Genomic DNA, 17910 nt, shown 5'->3' on the forward strand with positions numbered 1-17910 from the left:
GGGAAGGAATCGTGCCTCTCCGCAGCCGGCTCACGCCTGGCAGCTCACAGCTGTGGCATTAACGTCACGGTAAATGCAAAATAAATAAATAAATAAATAAATAAATCCGTGCACACCTGACAGCTTTGAGGCTGGGAGGGCCCTACCAGCACCTGCCGGAGTCGGAGCGGAGGCTCCTGGCGGCGCCGAGGCCCAGGCCGGGGGAGCAGCTCGATCCGGGCTCCCCCGGCGCTGCCCAGGGGCTCCCTGCACAGCAGCCGCCCCCGGGGGCTCCTGCAGGCCTGGGCCCTGCCTCGCGCCAGGGATCCCGGCCGCGCGGGAAGGGACCCTCCTGTCTCCACTCCGGCCGCCTGGAGCGGGAGCCGGGACCCCTGCAGAGGTCCCAGGCTGCTGCCAGAGACCCTCACGGCTCCCCCTGCGACCCCTGGTGACCCATGGCCCTGGTGAAAATGCAGCGCCACTTCCTCCTACTCCTCCTTTTCTTCTATTCTGGAAAAATAAGGCATCTTTCCCACACGTCGGCCCTGCAGACAGGGCCCAGGCAAGCAGCGCCGGCAGGATAAGCCCTGAGGGGGCCAACTGGCTCTTCCCGTGCCCCACCAACCCCTCAGCCGGGCATTACCCGGCTCGAACCGCCCCCACGACCGGGGCGCCAGGGGATGAGGCCCCGCTCGCAGGTTGCCGTTATTCCAAAGGCCCCTCCTGCACGGGACAACCGCCGCGGGCACGTCCAGCCCCGCAGCGCCGCGGAACCCCGCGCCTGCCCACCGGCGCCCTCACCCACTCACCCTGTGCTGGGCTTCATGCACGGCGGAGTCTCACGGCCGCCTATTGGCTGGCGAGAAGAGCGTCTTCCCTCTCAGCAAATCGCCATCGCGCTTGTTCATCTCAGCCTGCCCCCTGGGGAAGGAAGCGCGTGGATGCTAAAGGCACCTCGCGCTGTGCACGTGGGGGAACGGTCGGCGCTCGGGGACGGCGCTCTGAGCCGCACGGGATGCGAGTTCCCGTCCCCACAGGGCTGCCCTGGCCGGACACCCCCAACCCTGCACGGGCCACGGAGCCCCGCCCCCGGCCCTCCCAAAGTCTCATGGGAGTCGTAGTCCCGGCCCCGTCACGGCCCGGCCCCCTCCATCCCACGAGGACTACGCGTCCCGGCATGCCCCGCGCCCCGCCACCCAATCGCGGCGCGCTTTGTTGTGGGGGTGCGGCAGCTGCCGAGGCCCCGTTCAAGATGGCGGACGACAGTGAGACAGCAATGAGGCGGCCGCCGCCGAGGCCTCAGCGGCCGTCCGCAGAGGAAAACGACCACGAGCACTGCAGCGACTGCGAGAACGAGGCAGAGCACGGCTCCAACCGGGGGTGAGCGGAGCCCGGGGCCGCCCACCGCCGCGCCCGCCAGGCCCATTGAGCAGGGCAGCGGCCGGGAAGTGAGCGGAGCCCCGCCCCGCGCGCCTCCTGATTGGCCGCCCGGTGGCATTCCGCGCCGCGGTTGGCCGAGAGGCCTGTCAGTCTCGCGGGGGCGGGGCCCCGCCGTTCCCATTCACTCCTCTTGCGGGAGCGTGTCGCGAAGCTAAGCAGGGTCGGGCCCGCGCGCGGTGCGGATGGGAGACGGGCTTGCGGCGCCCTGTGTGCCTGCCGATGCCCCCGAGCCCTCCCGTGGCCCCCGCGTGTCCCCGCTGCCCCGTGAGGCTACGAGGAGCGGCAGGTGCGGCCCAGCTGCCCGCGGAGTGCAGGGCGCTGGCAGGGGAGGGCCCCCGAGACTCGTGTCCTGGGGCCGGGGGCTCTGGCCTCCGCGGGCTCCACTCCTCGGCGGTGCCGCTGCCAGGCGCAGGTGTCCGAACATGAAACGACCTGGCTGCCATCACCCTGGATAGGCCACGAGGCCGCCTGGCAATGCCCAAAAGCGGAGGATCCGCGGCCGGATCCTCCCGCATCCGCCCCTTGCGGGATGCAGCAGCCGCAGCCCGGGTAGCATCGCCTGTTCCCAGGGTGTCGCACGCCCAGTTTCGCCCGGCTCTTCCCGTGCTCCCCCTGCTCCTTCCTGGCTGCGGCAGCTTCTCGTGGGTGAACTCGCCTGGCCGGTGCCCAGCGTTAATAACAGAGCGCGCAAGAAAGATTACAGACCCTCCTGGTTGATTTTTGTGACAGCACAGACGCGCGTTTCTATTTTATTTGCCTCCCGGGCGCAGCCCGGTGTCTCGGCGTAATAGGGTTAGCTGTGCCGGGGAGATTTGTCTTCTCCTTGCCCTCTGACGTGATTAGGTTTGCAGAAAGCAGGTCGGAGCGCAGAGGAGCCGCGGCGCTTAATCCCTGTGGCAGGGCCGGCTCCCGAGCCGCGGTTTCCCGGTCCAGCCTGCGTGTGCCGGGCAGAGGTGCGTGCCGGAGCGCGCACGGGGCCTCGGTGCTTTCTGAGCGCACGGGAACCCTTGGCCACGAGCAGTTAAGATTGGTGAAACACGGTTATCAGCCTGTGCTGGGGCCCGGGGATGAGGAGGCCGGCAGGTCAGTGTGGGAGCGTCCTCCAGGGAACCCATCCACAGCGCTCCTGCTGCGGGTCGGCTGTGGGATCGAGGGGGAGGGTTTTGTTCAAGGTCCCCGACGGCCACAGCGATAGCGGACACGAGTCACGACGGCGCCTGTGCCCTCCTGCAAGGTCCCTGTCCCCACCCAGCCCTGTAATCCGAATGGCCTGGAGGAGAGGAAAGACCAGGCAGGAAGGAAAGTTGTGGGTTTTGTTCTCGATGCATTGTCAGTTCTGTTGATTCCTATCTTGCCCTTTTTCTTATTATATTATCATTGCTACGCTAAGATACAAAAACGTTCCTGGCCATCCCAAGTGACCGGGGTGAAGGTTGTCCGCAGGGCTGACACTGCAGCCCGGGGCTGCGCTATGAGTCCTCCCGAGATGGAGAAAAATAAATAAATAAGAATATTGCACAGTGAAAGCCGCCCTTCCTCTCCTTTTAAGGCCAGGAAAGAGGAATTGCGCTTCCTCCGGCTCGCGCGGGCAGTGCGGCTGTGCCGGTGCCATGTCCGGGTTCGTTTCCCCGGCAGGGCTGCAATGTGGTGTTCCTGCTCCTCGTGTGACCAGGGTGCTGCCGTTTGCTCCAGATAGGAAAGCGCCGCTTCGTTTCCGTCTCCTGGAATGCGGTGGAGACGCGTTAAAGCGCTTCTCGGCCTAATGTGCTCCCGCTTGGCACAAGCCTTTTGGCTGTTGCTCCTCCGGTTGTCCCTGGGAGAGATGTTTAGGGGATAAATTAAATGTGGAGGGAAAAGACTTGCTGGTTAGCAGAGAGGAAGGGGCAGGATCCGTGCGCAGCGACACGGCGAGGTGCGGGCTGGGCGGCCCGCGGGATCCGCCACTCGCAGGGCCAGCGCGTCCGCTCGCCTCTGCCGGCTCCCCTGCGGCCTCCCGGGATCGACGCTGCGCGGACGGGATTGGGGCTCCCCACAGCGTGTCCAGCTCCACACAGGCGGCATTGCCCTCTCGTGGGGCAGCTCCCTGAGCGGCTCCGAGCGAGGCCGCTGCTCCGCGTTGCTGTGCGCGTCCCGCTCTGGTGTCCAAAGCGGTGCTCCCAAAACGGGCTTTGAGGACGGAGCAAGGGGACGTTGGTCCCGTTCGCTTCTGTTTCGCTCTTGGGCCGTTTCACGGCCCAGCCCGCCTGCAAGCGACATTCCGGTTTGTGTGACGAAGGGCATTTTCCCGCCCCGAGGGTTGTCCCAAAGCTTGGGGCAAGCGAGGCTTCCTCTTCCCTTCCCCGCTGTGCTTGGGAATCGCAGGGGGCCGCGGCCGGCTCCGGGATGTCGCTGTGCCGGCCGCATCACGAGGCGCCGCGCGCCCGCTCGCGTCGCACTGTGCATCCCACACCAGAGGACACCCGGGTCCCTCCCTGAGCAACCCTGGGGGTTTGCTGGGTCTTTAGGATAGCGCCTGTCACTGTCACCGGGGCGGCCCCGGTTCCCCAGGACACTGCTGAAGCAGGAGAAGCCCGAGGGTTTTCCAGCTCTCTGTGTTCTTTGCTCCTCACGTGCCGGCGTCTGGTTTTCACGGCGCTCCGTGCTCATCCATGCGCTTCCCAGGGCGGCCCAGGCGCCATCAGATCAGGGCTCGGCCGCTGCCTCGGAGGAGGAGGAGGCCAGACGCGGCGCGGACTCGCCAGGCCCCCCGGCAGGAGAGGGACCGGGCCTGCAAAATCCACGTCTTCGGAGCACGAGCCCTTTTTCCCAAGCGAGGACTCTCCACAAGATCTCCACTTCGCTTTTCCTCCATCCAAAACACAGCGTTTTCTGTATTTCTGTCCTTCCGAGACTCGGCGCTCGCTGCCTTCAAAGCTCTGGGCAGTGGCCGGGCTGCACCGAGTCACCAAACGCTGCGTCTGCAGCATCTCCCTGTCCAGCTCTCGCCCTTTTATCACCCTAGAGGCACCCCAGGGTGCTTTCCCCTGCTTCCCAGCCTCGCTGCTCTCTCCAGGCCTGGTTAAACCTCGTTTCCCTCCTGGCTCCCTGCTTTTCCTGCCGTAAATCGCTGGCTGTGGCTCCAACGTGGTCCCCAATGTGCCTCCCCTCTCCCCGCTGCGCTGCACCCTGCTCTGCAGTGAAGTCATTAAGCAGGCGTGGAGGCTGCGCCAAGGACCCGGGATTCAGGATAAGGAGTTGGGATTTGGGCGGGGAAGCGGCAGGACATGGCATCTCCTTCGGGAGAAGCCGGTGGCAGGACCGGTGCTCCTGGATGTCCCCGCTCCTGGGCCGCGCGACGGGGACCAGGCACTTTGCGCCTGCGGGGGACACCGTGAGCAGCGAGGTGGGAAACCCAAGGAGACACCGGGATTGCTCGGACAACCCAGCCGCCAGGTTCTTGGAGCCGGCACTTTGGGCCACGTTTGGTTGTGGCGGCTCGTGCGGGCAGGTTCCGAGGAGCCGGACGCTGCGCGTGCCGGGCGATGCGTCACCGTGCTCGGGAGAAGCCGGGAGCCTCCGCGCACCGGGGCTGGGGAGCCGGGAACTGCCCCTATCCCGTGGGAGGGGATGCGGCACCCGCGCCGTGTCCTGCGGTGCCGTTGGGAAGGTCTGGGTGGAGTGCAGGGAGCACTAGGGCTCTCGGTGCGGCCTGATCCCCCTCAGCCCCTGCTCTCCCAGGAGATTTGCTGCTGGGCCTGTGTTTTCCAGCTTTGGGGTAACGCTGTGGATGTTTTCCCAGCTCAGGGTGGAAGCTCTTTGTGCTCTTCCTGCTCCGGGAGCGAGTCCTGCCACAGGAGCCTTGGAATGATCCCGGGACAGGGGCACGCGGCGGCGCCCGCCGCAACCCCGTTCCGAAGGGCTTGCACTGGCTCCCGACGGGCAGCTTTTATTTTCCTTATGGAGCTTCAGGGACTCTGTAAACGGCCTTCCAAAAAAGCCTCTAATGATGGTTCTTTTGTTTCCTTAGTGGCTTGAGTCCAGCAAATGACAGCGGAGCCAAAAAGAAGAAAAAGAAACCGAAAAGGAAGAAAGAGAAAGGAGGAGAGCAACCTGAGCAGGCCCAGGAGCAGCCCGTGAAGGTACCCGGCCCCTTCCCCGGCTCTGGGAGTCGCAGTCCAAGGAGCAGCAAATCCCGTCCTCACTCTCTGCGGCGCGGCAAGGACAGGGTCTCCCTGCTACCTGCTGTCTTGAAGCACTTGGTTGCTCCGAGGTCGGAGATTTAGAGCAATTTCCTGGCCTGGCTCCATGCACGGGAATTCCCAGTGCCGTGGAAGGGGCAGCCTGGCGCCGCCGAGTTGTTCTGCCCAGAAATCAGCTGCCTCCTTGGGCCGAGACAGCTCGATCCGTGCGGCCGAGCCCGCTGCCAGCCCCTGCTGCCGCCCCGCAGCACAACAGCCCTTGCTGCTGCCCCTGGACAGCACCCGACGTTGGTGGTTTTGGGGATGGATTAACATAAGGACGAGCAGGGTCAGAGAAGGGGCCGTCCTGCCCCTTTCCCGTGCGCAGGGATGAGGTGGGACGCACGGGGCTTGTCCCTGTGCCGGCGGCCCCTTCCCGGTCAGCCCTGCCAAGGCCTGTGCCCGAGGGGCCGTGCCGAGCCCTGCACGGCGCCATGCCGGCCGGGATCCCGCGTGCCCCGCGCCTCCGGCAGCCGGCGCGCCGGCTCGCGGCACGGGACGCTGGACGCTGGTCCGGGAGGCTGGTGCTTGTCTTAGCCCTGCTCTGAGGCCTCATTCCTGCGTCTGTAAAAAGCAGCGGCCTCTGCTCCCTGCCCACCCTCTGCCGGGACATTCCGGCCTCAGGCCCTGCCTTCCTCTGCAGCTCCATGGAGCCTTCGGCCTCCCTCACACCAGGGGCAAACTGAGAACACGGGGCTCTGCATGGGCCTAAGCTGTTTGCTGTCCAGATCCCAGCAAATAATGTAAATAATTCCTAATGCTCAGCCCTTCTGGTAGCGCAGAGCGCTGAGTTAGCGCTTGCAGGGTGCGGGTTGTCCAGAGCCTGCCTGTGGGGCAGGCGAGCAGCTTTTCTGCTCCCAACATCTTCCTTTGACTGAAGCTTAAGGCGTCTTATGGTGCTGGATCTTCCAGCCCCTTTGACCCAGGCGTGCCTAAAAATCAGGTCTAAGCATGTAGCAGGTGGCTAGAAAAAGGGTTTATTCGTCTCACAGTGGGTTACAAGAGGATCCGGGCTGGAAAGGGAGTCTCTTCCCTGCTTTCCCCTCCCTGGCAGCCCTCCAAGGCAGGCTGAGCTCCTGCCGGCCCTTACGGGAGGCTGAAATAGAGCTCAGGTCACTCACTTTCCCTCCCCCTCTCTGCACTCAGGTGAACTCTTTACCGGCTGAGAGGATCCAGGAGATTCAAAAAGCCATCGAGCTCTTCTCTGTAGGACAGGGACCTGCCAAAACCATGGAGGAAGCCAGCAAGCGGAGCTACCAGTTCTGGGACACGCAGCCGGTGCCCAAGCTCGGTACGTACAGCCTGTCGCCGTTCTACTGCAGGCTCAACTCGCAGTGTTTTGAGATCCTCAGCTGGTCTAAGAAGCCCTCACTGGAGCTGGGAGGGTTTCTGGCCGACGAGCAAGCCCTGCTGTGACCCGTGCGCTGTGGAGCATCAATGACAGCCTCCAGTCAGCGCCAGATCTCAGACCAGCTTCCCATCCGTGCTGCAGGAGGGCTGGGGATATCGAGGTGCACGCACAGCCACTTCAGGGCTCTTTGATCCCTTAATCTCAGTCTTTTCCCCTTGTGCTGGACTTCCCCAGCCCGCTGTGGCTGCGTTCCTGTGCTTCCCATCTCTGGTGGTTGCTGTGCTCCTGCTCCAGGTTGTGCTCAGTTCTGTGGGCGGGTGTCCAAGTGTTTCCCTCTTGGTAGTGAGGTGTTTTTTCGCCTCGGCGGCTGTGCACATCTGCAAGGCAGATGTTGGCTTTTCACTGCGGTGCTGGCAGGAGCGACTCTGCGCGTTCCCAGCTCTGGGTTTGCTTTGCTTTGTCTCCCCGCCCTGGTGTCTCCCAACAAATTCCATGCAGACCTCGGGAGAGCTGGAGAATGAGTCCAAGCCCATGGTGAGACACCCCAGGCACAGGGTTATGGGGGGCTGCAGAGTCCAACCTTGTGTTTGCACTTGTCACCAGAAGACCTTGATGTTAGACACATCACAGCTGCTCCAGAAAACCCTGGAAGGTGGAAGATGGGAAAGAAGAGGCCCTAACCAGCTTGGTCCTCCATATGCGAAATTGCTGCCCACACTCTGGTGTCCGACTCCTTGCTAGATGCCACCATCTCCCTTGGGGCTTGCTCAAAAGCGCTCTGTGGCACACGATGTCACCCCCAGGAGGCTGTTCAGGGCCTGGGCACGAAAGTGCCGTGAGGTTTTGGGGACTGGGTCAGGGTTTGGTACCTACTCAAAACAGAGTGTTCCTGGAACCTGTCCTAGCCTGGGTGCGATGGGGGTGGTTCTTGTTTTGAGTTTATTCCTCCTCATTGCCTGGAAACCTCTTTTCAGCTCCTTTTTAAGGGAATTCCTAATCAGTGCAGTGAGCTTCTCTTGGCAGCGCTCGAGTGATGCTGCTGTTTGCAGAGCTGTGTTTACGTCCCTGAGCAAGACGGTGCTTTAACCAACACCTCTTGGCTGAATCGAGTGCTCCAGGGGTCAGCGTTTTTCAACAAAAGTCGTCTTGTTCCCTGCAGCTCCGACTGAAACGCACTGGGAAGGAGATCCTGACACCTGCCAAGCGGCAGGGGCTGGGGCTGGCAGGGGAGAGCCACCAGCTGGTGCTTGGGGGTGGTGGAGCAGGTCACAGGAGGCGCTGGCTGGCAGCGACGGGGCAGGTCGTGCTCTCATGGCCACTGTGCCCCGCTGAGATCTGACATCCTGATGTGCCACGAAAGGTGGGGCCAGCAGTGATGGGGACTGGGAGGCCTGAGGCTTGTGGACGTGGAGGATGGTGCTCTGGTCTCGAAGCTCTGAGTAATTCAGGCTGCTCCTCTCTGCTCCCCCTCTGCCATGACCCTTGGAAGGGCAGACTGGATTCTGTGCCCCATTTGGTGGTGTTGAGCACTTGGTTCCTGACTGCTCAGGCTGTGGATCTGGGGTGAGAAGGGCTGTCAAGTGAAACCACCCGTGGCGTCGTGGGGACATGGCCTCCAACAGCAGAGAGCATCTTCAGGGCTCCCTCCTCCCTCTCACCATCCCTGACAGCGTTCAGGAAACGTGGAGATGAGGCACTTAGGGACATGGTTTAGCAGGATGGTGTTGAAGGGCTTATGGTTGAACTTGATGATCTTGAGGTCTTTTCCAACCATAATGATTCTGTGATTCTCTCTTGCAGGAGAAGTGGTGAACACCCACGGTCCCGTGGAACCAGACAAAGACAACATCCGTCAGGAGCCGTACACCTTGCCCCAGGGCTTCACCTGGGATGCCCTGGACCTTGGCGACAGAGGCGTGGTGAGTGTGGGCACCTGGGCACGCACTGGTGGGGAGGGCATCTCTGTTGCTCGGTTGGCAGTGCAGTGCTTGGACTGCCAGAGGTGTCTTTGGTGGCTGGAATGTGTCCTCCACCCTTATGAGCAACACTCCAGCTCTCCGATCTCACCGCCTCCTTAGTTAGGTGGGTCGTTTCCCCTAAAACAGGTACTTACCTCCCACGTGTTGGCCAGGGTTGATTGGTTTCTTCATGGGGGATGGCCAGATGGGAATGTTTTTCCATGTTTTTAAAGTGTAAGCATGGAGTTTTTTCCAGGCAAAGACACTCCAGATCGTGGCCATCTTCCTGAGAGTTGACCTGGGGGTGGCAGGAGTGTCTGTGTGTCCTGCTGCTAACTGTGCTCTGCAGGGCGCCCTTCTAGGAGCCCAGAGCCAGCAGCAAGGAGAAGGGAGACGTGCCAGTTACAGGGACACGGCAACACGCGGTTCCCAATGCCGCAGCCTCATGGAAAGCGAGTTTTGGGTCGTGCTTCAGAGCAGCTTCGGGGTGTGACTGCTGAAAACTCCCTTGACCTGCTTGATGTCTCCTGCTGCAGCTGAAGGAGCTCTACACGCTTCTGAACGAGAACTACGTGGAAGACGATGACAACATGTTCCGCTTCGATTACTCTCCCGAGTTCCTGCTGTGGTGAGTGGCACCGTGACCACGCACCACAGAGCACAGTGGGTGGATAGCACTCAAGCTGCCTCTGCTCACCTTTTTTCTCAAAATTTCGCTTTGTTATCTGTCACTCTCTGCACGTGTCTGGGAACTGGGTGTCCCAGGTGCTCTGCAAGAGACCTGTCTGTCGTGTAGTACTGCCTGCCTCAGGCCTCTTTGAGATATTGGAACCTAAAACTGCATTTTTTCCTCTTTGTTTTGATCCCTTGAGCGTTTTCAAAAATTCTGGTAGCTGAGGAGTTTCCCACTGTTCCAGAGTTAAAGGAGGAAGGTGACTGCCAAGTATTATTGCCAGCAATAATACTTGAAGATCTGTTGCAGATGAGCTGCCGTTTCTTCAGGGCGTTCACCAATGGAGGACACAGATTTCCTCCTGGTTTGCGAGTGAGCAAATGGCCTTGGCCACAGAGCGCAGGAATTCCCTTGGACCCGAACAGCCCTGCCCTGTAACTTCACAGTTGCCCTCGTTCTCCTGCCACGGGTGTCTTGGGTGGCCTGAAATGTGTCACTGAGTGTCCCAGGACATGGTGGGGAGGCTGGAGGCAGATATGGGTGCAGGGGGCCCTTTGGATGGGTGAGACGTGTCTGTTCCGCAGGGCGCTGCGTCCGCCAGGCTGGCTGCCCCAGTGGCACTGCGGTGTCAGAGTTGTCTCCAGCAAGAAGCTGGTGGGATTCATCAGCGCGATTCCAGCCACCATCCACATCTACGACACGTGAGTGCTGCTCCGCTCCGCTGCTTCTGCTGCACCTTGGTGGCGCGTGGCGGTTCCCAGCGGTGCTCAGGAGGGATCTGACCACAAGGCCCTCACTGCAGCACATGGACTGACTGCAGCTGTAGAGACACTTTGCTGCTGGGAGGAGAAGGTGGAGGATATTTAGGGTGGCTGGTGGAGTTCTGTGTGGGGATGTCTTGCAGTTACTTGAGGAGGTTCTTTTCCTCAGTGAGTGGGGTCAGCTTAGAGCTCTGGCTCTAATCCTCCTGGGCTGGATGCCAGCGGAGACTATATTCTCTTGGGAAACTATTGGATAGCAGCTCAAGGAGAGTCTTCCAAAGCACCAGTGTGTCAGGCCTCTGGACCTCAGCCCTTGGCCTTCCTGGGAATTTGACCTCCCTGTGTCTCGTGGGGGCTGGAAGTAAATCGTCCAGGGCATCAGTCCGATCTCCGTGGTCAGGACAATTGGGTCTCATCCTGTGCATCGTTTCTTTCCTAAGAGAGAAGAAGATGGTGGAAATAAATTTCCTGTGTGTCCACAAAAAGCTGCGCTCCAAACGAGTGGCTCCAGTTCTGATCCGGGAGATCACGCGGCGGGTTCATCTGGAGGGAATATTTCAGGCTGTTTACACTGCCGGAGTGGTGCTGCCAAAGCCTGTGGGGACTTGCAGGTAAGTGACTGCAGTGCTCTGAAGCACTGAGGGCTGGGGGAACCCTCTGCAGACCTTCCTTTATCAGGAGCTGCTCCGTTACAAGGTGCTTGGATGGCTGTGCTTGCAGGTGTGGCATTCCCTGGGGCAAGACAGGGCAATTCCAGCTTAGATTTCTGCTCCCCATGCTGTCCTTCGGGGATTAAGCACTGCAGCTTTGCTTAAGCTGCTCGTTTGTCACAAGCCAGGAGACTCTGCGGCACATGCACCTCAGGCTGCCCTTGTTTTTATCCTGGCCTCCGAGAGCCTCTTCTCCAGCCCGCACCATGTTCTCGCTTGCCCTCTCATGGCCACTTCGAGGACCTGCCGCTATCGCAGCCTTCCCGCTGTCCAAGAACAAGTCTCCCACAGCCAATGTGTTTCTGCAGGTACTGGCATCGGTCCCTGAATCCTCGGAAACTCATCGAAGTCAAGTTTTCCCACCTGAGCAGGAACATGACTATGCAACGTACCATGAAGCTTTATCGGCTGCCGGAGGTGGGTGCCAGCAGGGGCTGCAAGCAACAGAACCCAGGAGTTGCTCCCAGCCGAGCGAGGGATGGGGCTCGACATCGGGCACACGAGCAGCTCAGCTGGGTCCATCTTTTGCCTGGAGACTGGGGGTTTGTGTTTCATATGATAAATGGCCCTGTCAAGCCACTGTGCTTTATTTAATTCTTATTTATTTTGCCTGGATACCTGTATTTTAAGGGCATATTTTTGCAGCTAGAGCACCCTATGATCCTTTGTTTCATGGTGACTCATATCCTGTTCTCCTGGTAAAACGAGAATACAGATGTGACAGCCTTCATCTGTCCAAACACAACCTTGGAGCGACCTTGAATTGGGTTAGTCCCTCGTTCAAACTGATCAGTTCTGTCACAGCACTTGTCCTCCTGGGGGAAGTTCCCCAGCTGACTAGAGTAGAAAAGAAAAACAGAGCATGAAAATTGTCCCCACCTTCCCAGACGTTGTTTGCTTCCTTCTGTTGGCCAGAGCTGGTGGTTTGGGTCAGAGCGGTGTTTCAGAGCTGGGCATCGTGCAGCCCAGTGTCCCCTGTCTCCCACCTCAGCAATGGCAGCAGTCGCTGATCGTAGCCCTTGGCTTTTTTTGTGCAGAAACCCAGACCCAAAAAACATTTGTGTGACTTGAGTTGGGCTACGTTGAGCGTTCCCAACCCGAGGCTAGAAATGGGGTCATGCTGGAAATAAACACTCGGACGGGAGCCGGGTGTTGCTCTCGCCACCTCTTTCCTTGATGTATCCTGCTGTGCCTGGGGCACTTCTGCCAGCCTGGTCCCCCTGTGCTTGGGAGCAGAGACCTGGAAGGAAGCAGAGACCTTATGTTGTTAATGACTAAGAGGCCTCTCCCAGTGTGACTTGACCCAGCACGGGAGGCTGTGACACCCTGGGCTTTCCTGCAGTCTTTGCATCAGTGTCACAGCCGATCACGTCCTTCCAGACAAGCAGGGCTGGGAGGAAAGTGCTTGGCAAGGGCTGTGAGATGGGAAATGGTGCAATCTAAGCAGAAAACATCCCCATGCTGCTTGTCAGAGGCTGCTGAGGAGGAAGGCTAGTCCTTGAGAGGGGTCAAAGCACCCTTGCAAGCCACGCTAACAGTTTGTTCTTGTTTTCTGCAGACTCCCAAGACTCCCGGCTTGCGGCCAATGGAGCACAAAGACATTTCTGCAGTGCACAAGCTCCTGACCGAATACCTGAAGCAGTTCCACCTGACGCCTGTCATGAGCCGAGAGGAGGTGGAGCACTGGTTCTTACCTCAAGAGAACATCATTGACACCTTTGTGGTAGAGGTGAGAGTGTTCTGGGCTTCCCCCACCACTGGAAGGGTGTGCAGTGAGCTGCTCCGTTCTCTGCAGTAGAGATCAGAGAGGTGGCTGCCCTCCTGGGCAGTGGGAGCTGGGATCCTCTTGCAGGTGCTGGAGTTTGAGCTGCTGGAGGACGATGCTTCCATCCTGGGCTGCCATGAGCCTGCCCACTGGGCGCCCACGGAGATGGGCAAAGCCCCTCCGCACTTCAAAGCGGCATCGCCTGGTTGTGTCGTGCGGCTGTGTCACCGCTGTGTCACCCTTGGCTTTCAGAGCGCCCCTGGGGAGGTGACAGACTTCCTGAGCTTCTACACGCTGCCCTCCACCATCATGAACCACGCGACCCACAAGAGTCTCAAAGCTGCTTATTCCTTCTACAACGTGCACACCAAGACACCTCTCCTCGACCTCATGGGCGACGCTCTCATCCTTGCCAAGTCGGTGAGTGCTGGCAGGACCGGGCAGGTTGGGGGCAGCACCCTTGGGTTCTGGGCAGCTCATCACAGGCATCTCCAGCCTCCTGGCTGCGCTTGAACCTGTGGGGAGGGCCAGTCATGGGCTTTGTACCTTGTACTCAGTGCTGTACGAATCCGGATCCTAAAGGGTCTGCAAGGCAGGAGGAGAAAGGAACGCTAGTAGAGGGCAGGCAGTGCCCAAAGAGGAGAGCAGCCGATGGCTAGAGGAGCTGATCGCTGCTTTCTTGCCTGTGCAGAAAGGATTCGACGTGTTCAATGCACTGGATCTCATGGAAAACAAAACCTTCCTGGAGAAGCTGAAGTTTGGGATCGGGGACGGGAACCTGCAGTATTACCTGTACAATTGGAAGTGTCCCAGCATGGCACCAGAGAAGGTCAGTGCATTGCTGCTCCTCCAGCCTGGCCAGCACGCGAGCAGGGGTCTGGTCTGGCCTCACTGAGGCTGTGGGGACGGGCAGGCCACCCGGGTCTGGTGCTGTCTTTTCAGCTCAGCATGGGCAGAAGCTCTCACCAGTTGGTCTCCTCAGAGTAATTTTGCACTTGGACCTATGTGGGGCCATGTGTGTCGGTCTGTTTTCGGTGTCCTCACACGTCCTGGTGAGACCAGCCGGACAGGGGCTGCTCTAGGGAGCGCAGTGGTGCTTGGAGAGCCGTGGGGTTGCTGCTGAGCAGGAGCCCGCGGCGTTTGCGGAGCGGCCAAGCCGTGAGATCAGCCACATGGTCCCCAAGGCCGGCGACTCTGGAGCAGGGGGTTGGACTAGATGATCTCTAGAGGTCCCTTCCAACCTCAACCATTCTGTGATTCTGTGATTCTGTGACTCGTTGCCCCCAGCTGCTCTGGGCACTTGCAGCTGCTTCTAGCAGGGTCCCCGGGGAGGTGCCCTGGTGGCTGGGCCATCATCAGCAGTGTCCAGTTGCCCTCTGGCTACCGTGGGTCCGCGAGGAGGTGCTGCAGTTCAGCATCCTTCGGTTCCTTGGCACGTTGGCACGGATAGCGCTGGAGAAGCTCCAGCCACCCCTCTGCACTGGGTGCTGGATCTGCAGCGTGTCCAGCCAGGTCAAAACAAGTCATTAATGTAGCTGGACTTTGATCGCTCTCGCAGAGCCGGTGAAGCCGAGTGGGCGGCTGCTCTGCAGGAAGCGAGAGGCTCCTGCCGGCAGCCAGAGGTGTGAGGTCCAACAGGCTGATTAACGTGGCTAATTGCTTGTCCTGGTGGCGTCTCCAGGTGATATTTGGGTTGCTGTGCCCGCAGCGCCGAGGCCTGCAGCACCTGCAGGGCACTGTGCCACAAATCAACACTTTAAAACCAATTCTGCTCCATCACCGATGCTTTAAAAAAATAACTCGAGGGGGGTTGCTGGGAGATTTATCCAAGTCCTTCCCTCGCTGGAAGGGCTGATGGATGTGTGCGCCTGGTGCTGGGAGCTGCTCTCCTGCTACGCCCTGCGGGGGCTCTGAGCCATCTCCGCGATCCGGGCGGATCCCTGGGAGCAGCCACCGGCCCCAGGGGTACCCAGAAGTGTCCCGAGCAGGACTTGGCGCAGTACGAGGCTGCCAGCGAGCAGCTGCTGTCTAACCTATTGCTGTGAGCTTAGAGACAGTCCTGGCTAGAAAATGCCACGAGCCAAACCCCAAAGCAGAGGTGCTGCTCCGCGCATCCCATCGTGCAGACCCGCCGCCCCGCTCGTGCAGGGCAGCTAGGAAACCCCTAAGCCTTGGCCACCTCTGCATATCCGATCCGGCAGGACCGTGCGCCCGTTTGGCTGCACAACCTGCCCGTCTAGCACTGGGCTCTGCTGGCCTCAAAGCCCTGGAGCCGGTGGGTGCAAACACGGCCAAGCTCCGCGAGCCTCTCGTCCATCCCGCTGTGGGCGCGGGGCGGAGGACGCTCGCGCTCGGGCACTTCTTCACCCGCTGTCCCCGTTGGCTCTCCCAGGTTGGACTGGTGTTGCAGTAAGCGAGCCCTGCGAGGAGAGCGCTGCGAGGAGGAGCTGGGCCCGCGAGACGCTGCCCTCGCCGATCCCGCCCGAGCCGGACCCGTGCGCGGAGCAGCGGCACTGGACCCGCTACGCGGACGTCGACCGATTTTTAACGCTTGTCTCACACACAACCGGCCACGGCTCCCCCGGTGGCCTCGGTGGCCTCCTTTGTTTTGATTTAATTGCATCCTCGTAAAGACGTGATCAAGGGAATGTAACTGCAGAAACTAGCTCATGATTGGCATATAATGGATTTAACGGGTGAATAATAAAAGTATATATTATATATATTTTAAATCTTTCCTGTTCCAAACTGACGCTAATGCACTCATCTGCTGAAGGCCACCTCCTGGTCCCTGGACCGTGACTCTCCTCACCAAGAAGCTGGGTTGGCAGAGGTGGTTCCTTAGTGTGCCAGGTTCTTTCTTTGTCTGCACAGAAAAGGGCAAATCCTGCCCCAGGAAGGAGCTCGGCACTTCGGCCCCGGTGGCACCGGCAGCTCAGCAGGGACTCGGCAGAGCCGCGGCCGGGAGCGGCAGGACGTTGCTGCCGCGCTCTGTGCGCCCGCAGGGCTCCCGCCTGACGCCTCGTGGAGGACACGCTGCCCGCGCTACGTCCCTGCGCTCGGCCACCTCCGCCTGCTGCCTGCTCTGGTCGACTCGCTCCTTCCCGTCCCGGCTCTGCCGCAGGTGCCTTGAGAGGGAGGATGGCGCCGTCCCTCCCTGCGGGCTCGGGAGCAAGTCTCTGTTTATCACTAAGGGCTATTTGTGCAAGCGCTGCCTTGTGCCGTCTCCTCCCCAGTCCCGGAGCCTCCAAGCCGCACAGCGCCGCAGCACGAGCCCCAGCGGAGACGTGGCAGCTCCTGACGGTCCCGGGCACTCGGCTTCCCGCCGCCCTCGGTGCGCGGCCCGGATGCACCCAGCTCGACGCTGACTCCTGTGGCTGTCTCCTTCCCCGCTGCCTGGCTCTGCAGGATGGGCGCTCGGGGACGCTCCGTCACCGCTGGCGCACGCCGGAGCACTCTGCGCACTTGCTTTGCTCAGGCTTGTTGTCTAAACCATGCAAACTACGAACACGAGTGTTTCCCTGCAAGGCGGGAACATCCTCTTCACCCGGGGGTGAAGCCCTTGAGCCTCTCCAGCGCCGACGCCAGCAGCCTCGTGCTCCATGCGCTATGCAGCTTCCCATGTGATGGAATTCCATAAAGATGAACTTGTGCGAGGAAGTCAGCTCGTCCTTGACTGAGGCGCCTGGAAGAGTGTGATTCCCGAGAGCAAATTCTACAGAACAGCAGCCCTGCTCCAAGATCGGGATGGCTCCTCCAGGAAACCTCGTCCTGCTTTGGGCTGCTCACTCCCAGCTCCGCCGCGGGGAGGGAGCGGCGTGGCTCTTTTCTGACCCTCCTTTCTGAGCTGTCCCCGTGGTGCCGGTGGCTGGAGGAGGCTGGTGCAGGCTGCGGTGTCCCGCGAGTACCCCCGTGTGCCCAGCGCAGCCCTCCCGCGTCTTCTCCAGCCCTGGGTCCTGAGCCGCTTCTGGCACGGCGGTTTCCATTGCTCTGAGTTGTCTTCAAGTTCCCAGCCAAAGGCTTACAAAGGCGCCCGCAAAGGGCTGGAGGCACTGTGTGCCCTTGTCCTTGTGCACAGCTTGAGCGCCGGCACCGAGGCCACCTCCCTGGTCCCTTTCCAAAGCCTTGAATCCCCTCAGCCTCCATGTCCCCAGGAACAGGCGCCCCATGCATCAGGGAGCGCCTTCCTCCGCCCCCAGCCCCTCGGGGCCCTGGCCTGGACCTCTGTGAGCAGGAGCTGCCCCATCCCCTTGCCCGGGCTGGGGGTCCTGTATCACCTATGCAAGAATTGATGTCCCTGTCCCGCCACCGCACGAGGAGGACGGAGGCCGCCGGCGTTGGGGCTGGAGGGGAACTCATGCAGGCTGGGATGCTCCTTGTGGCTCAAGGAGGCTCTGGGGGAAACGGAGCCCATTCAAAGCTTAAACCCCCTCTCCGGCACCCGGCCCTCTGCAAAACGACCCTCTGGAGCAGGAGCTGGAGCTGCTGGAGGCTGCAGAGCGATGCCAGTGCCAAGGGACATGGAGCCAGGAGCCCGTGAAGCTCTTGGGGCCTCCCCTCGGCTCCCGTGGGGGGCAGAGGGTCCTATGGGAAGGTCTGGGAGAGGCCTGTAACCCTCCTTCCCTGTCCCAACCCACTGTCTCCTTCCCCCGCTCAAGGAATGGCGCTTTGCAAGCTCTGGCGCTGCCTTGGACACCCCGACCTAGCCCTGTCCCTCTTCCCTGCGGCTTCAGGGCAGCGTTGGTGGCAGAGTCAGGGCATTGTTGGGCGCTTAAATAAACCTTTATTCGACTCGCTTGACAACCTCGTATAAATATTTGCCCGTTGCCGGTTCTCTAGCAGGGGTTGCAAATGCCGTGGGCGTCTTGGGGCCACCAGGCAAAGGCTCTTGGCCCTCGTGGCCTGTGGCCCTGAGGGTCCTCACAGAGTGGCCTTGGGGTTGCTCTCACCCAACTTGTGCTACGTCCCCGCAGCAGAGAGACACAGAGTGGGGTGCACGGAGCGATACCCGCCGCCGGCGATCCCTGCCGGCGCCCGGCGCTGCCTCCGCGGGTGC

The 17910-nt window shown here is 60.8% G+C and overlaps 1 protein-coding gene across 1 annotated transcript; it reads left to right on the forward strand.

Moving 5' to 3' along the window:
• Window positions 1-1142: 1142 nt before the first annotated feature.
• NMT1 (N-myristoyltransferase 1) lies at window positions 1143-15586 on the forward strand. Its single transcript, XM_088537263.1, has 12 exons — window positions 1143-1359; window positions 5426-5537; window positions 6783-6927; window positions 8788-8906; window positions 9482-9573; window positions 10203-10319; window positions 10820-10990; window positions 11398-11506; window positions 12648-12818; window positions 13107-13274; window positions 13546-13683; window positions 15247-15586. The coding sequence occupies exons 1-12, from the start codon at window positions 1157-1159 to the stop codon at window positions 15265-15267; spliced, it is 1566 nt and encodes a 521-aa protein (XP_088393389.1). The 5' UTR covers window positions 1143-1156; the 3' UTR covers window positions 15268-15586.
• The last annotated feature ends 2324 nt before the right edge of the window (window positions 15587-17910 follow it).

Source organism: Tinamus guttatus, unplaced genomic scaffold, assembly GCF_059628265.1.
Source record: "Tinamus guttatus ecotype Peru unplaced genomic scaffold, ASM5962826v1 Tinamus_guttatus_pri_ptg000732l, whole genome shotgun sequence".
NCBI lineage: Eukaryota > Metazoa > Chordata > Aves > Tinamiformes > Tinamidae > Tinamus > Tinamus guttatus.

Excerpts from the sequence above, each read along its gene's own strand:
- NMT1 (XM_088537263.1), top strand. The coding sequence starts at position 1,157 with ATGCCCCGCGCCCCGCCACCCAATCGCGGCGCGCTTTGTTGTGGGGGT. Across the intron at positions 10,991-11,397 it reads AAGCCTGTGGGGACTTGCAG|GTACTGGCATCGGTCCCTGA; the intron begins GTAAGTGACTGC and ends GTGTTTCTGCAG. Across the intron at positions 12,819-13,106 it reads TTGACACCTTTGTGGTAGAG|AGCGCCCCTGGGGAGGTGAC; the intron begins GTGAGAGTGTTC and ends CTTGGCTTTCAG.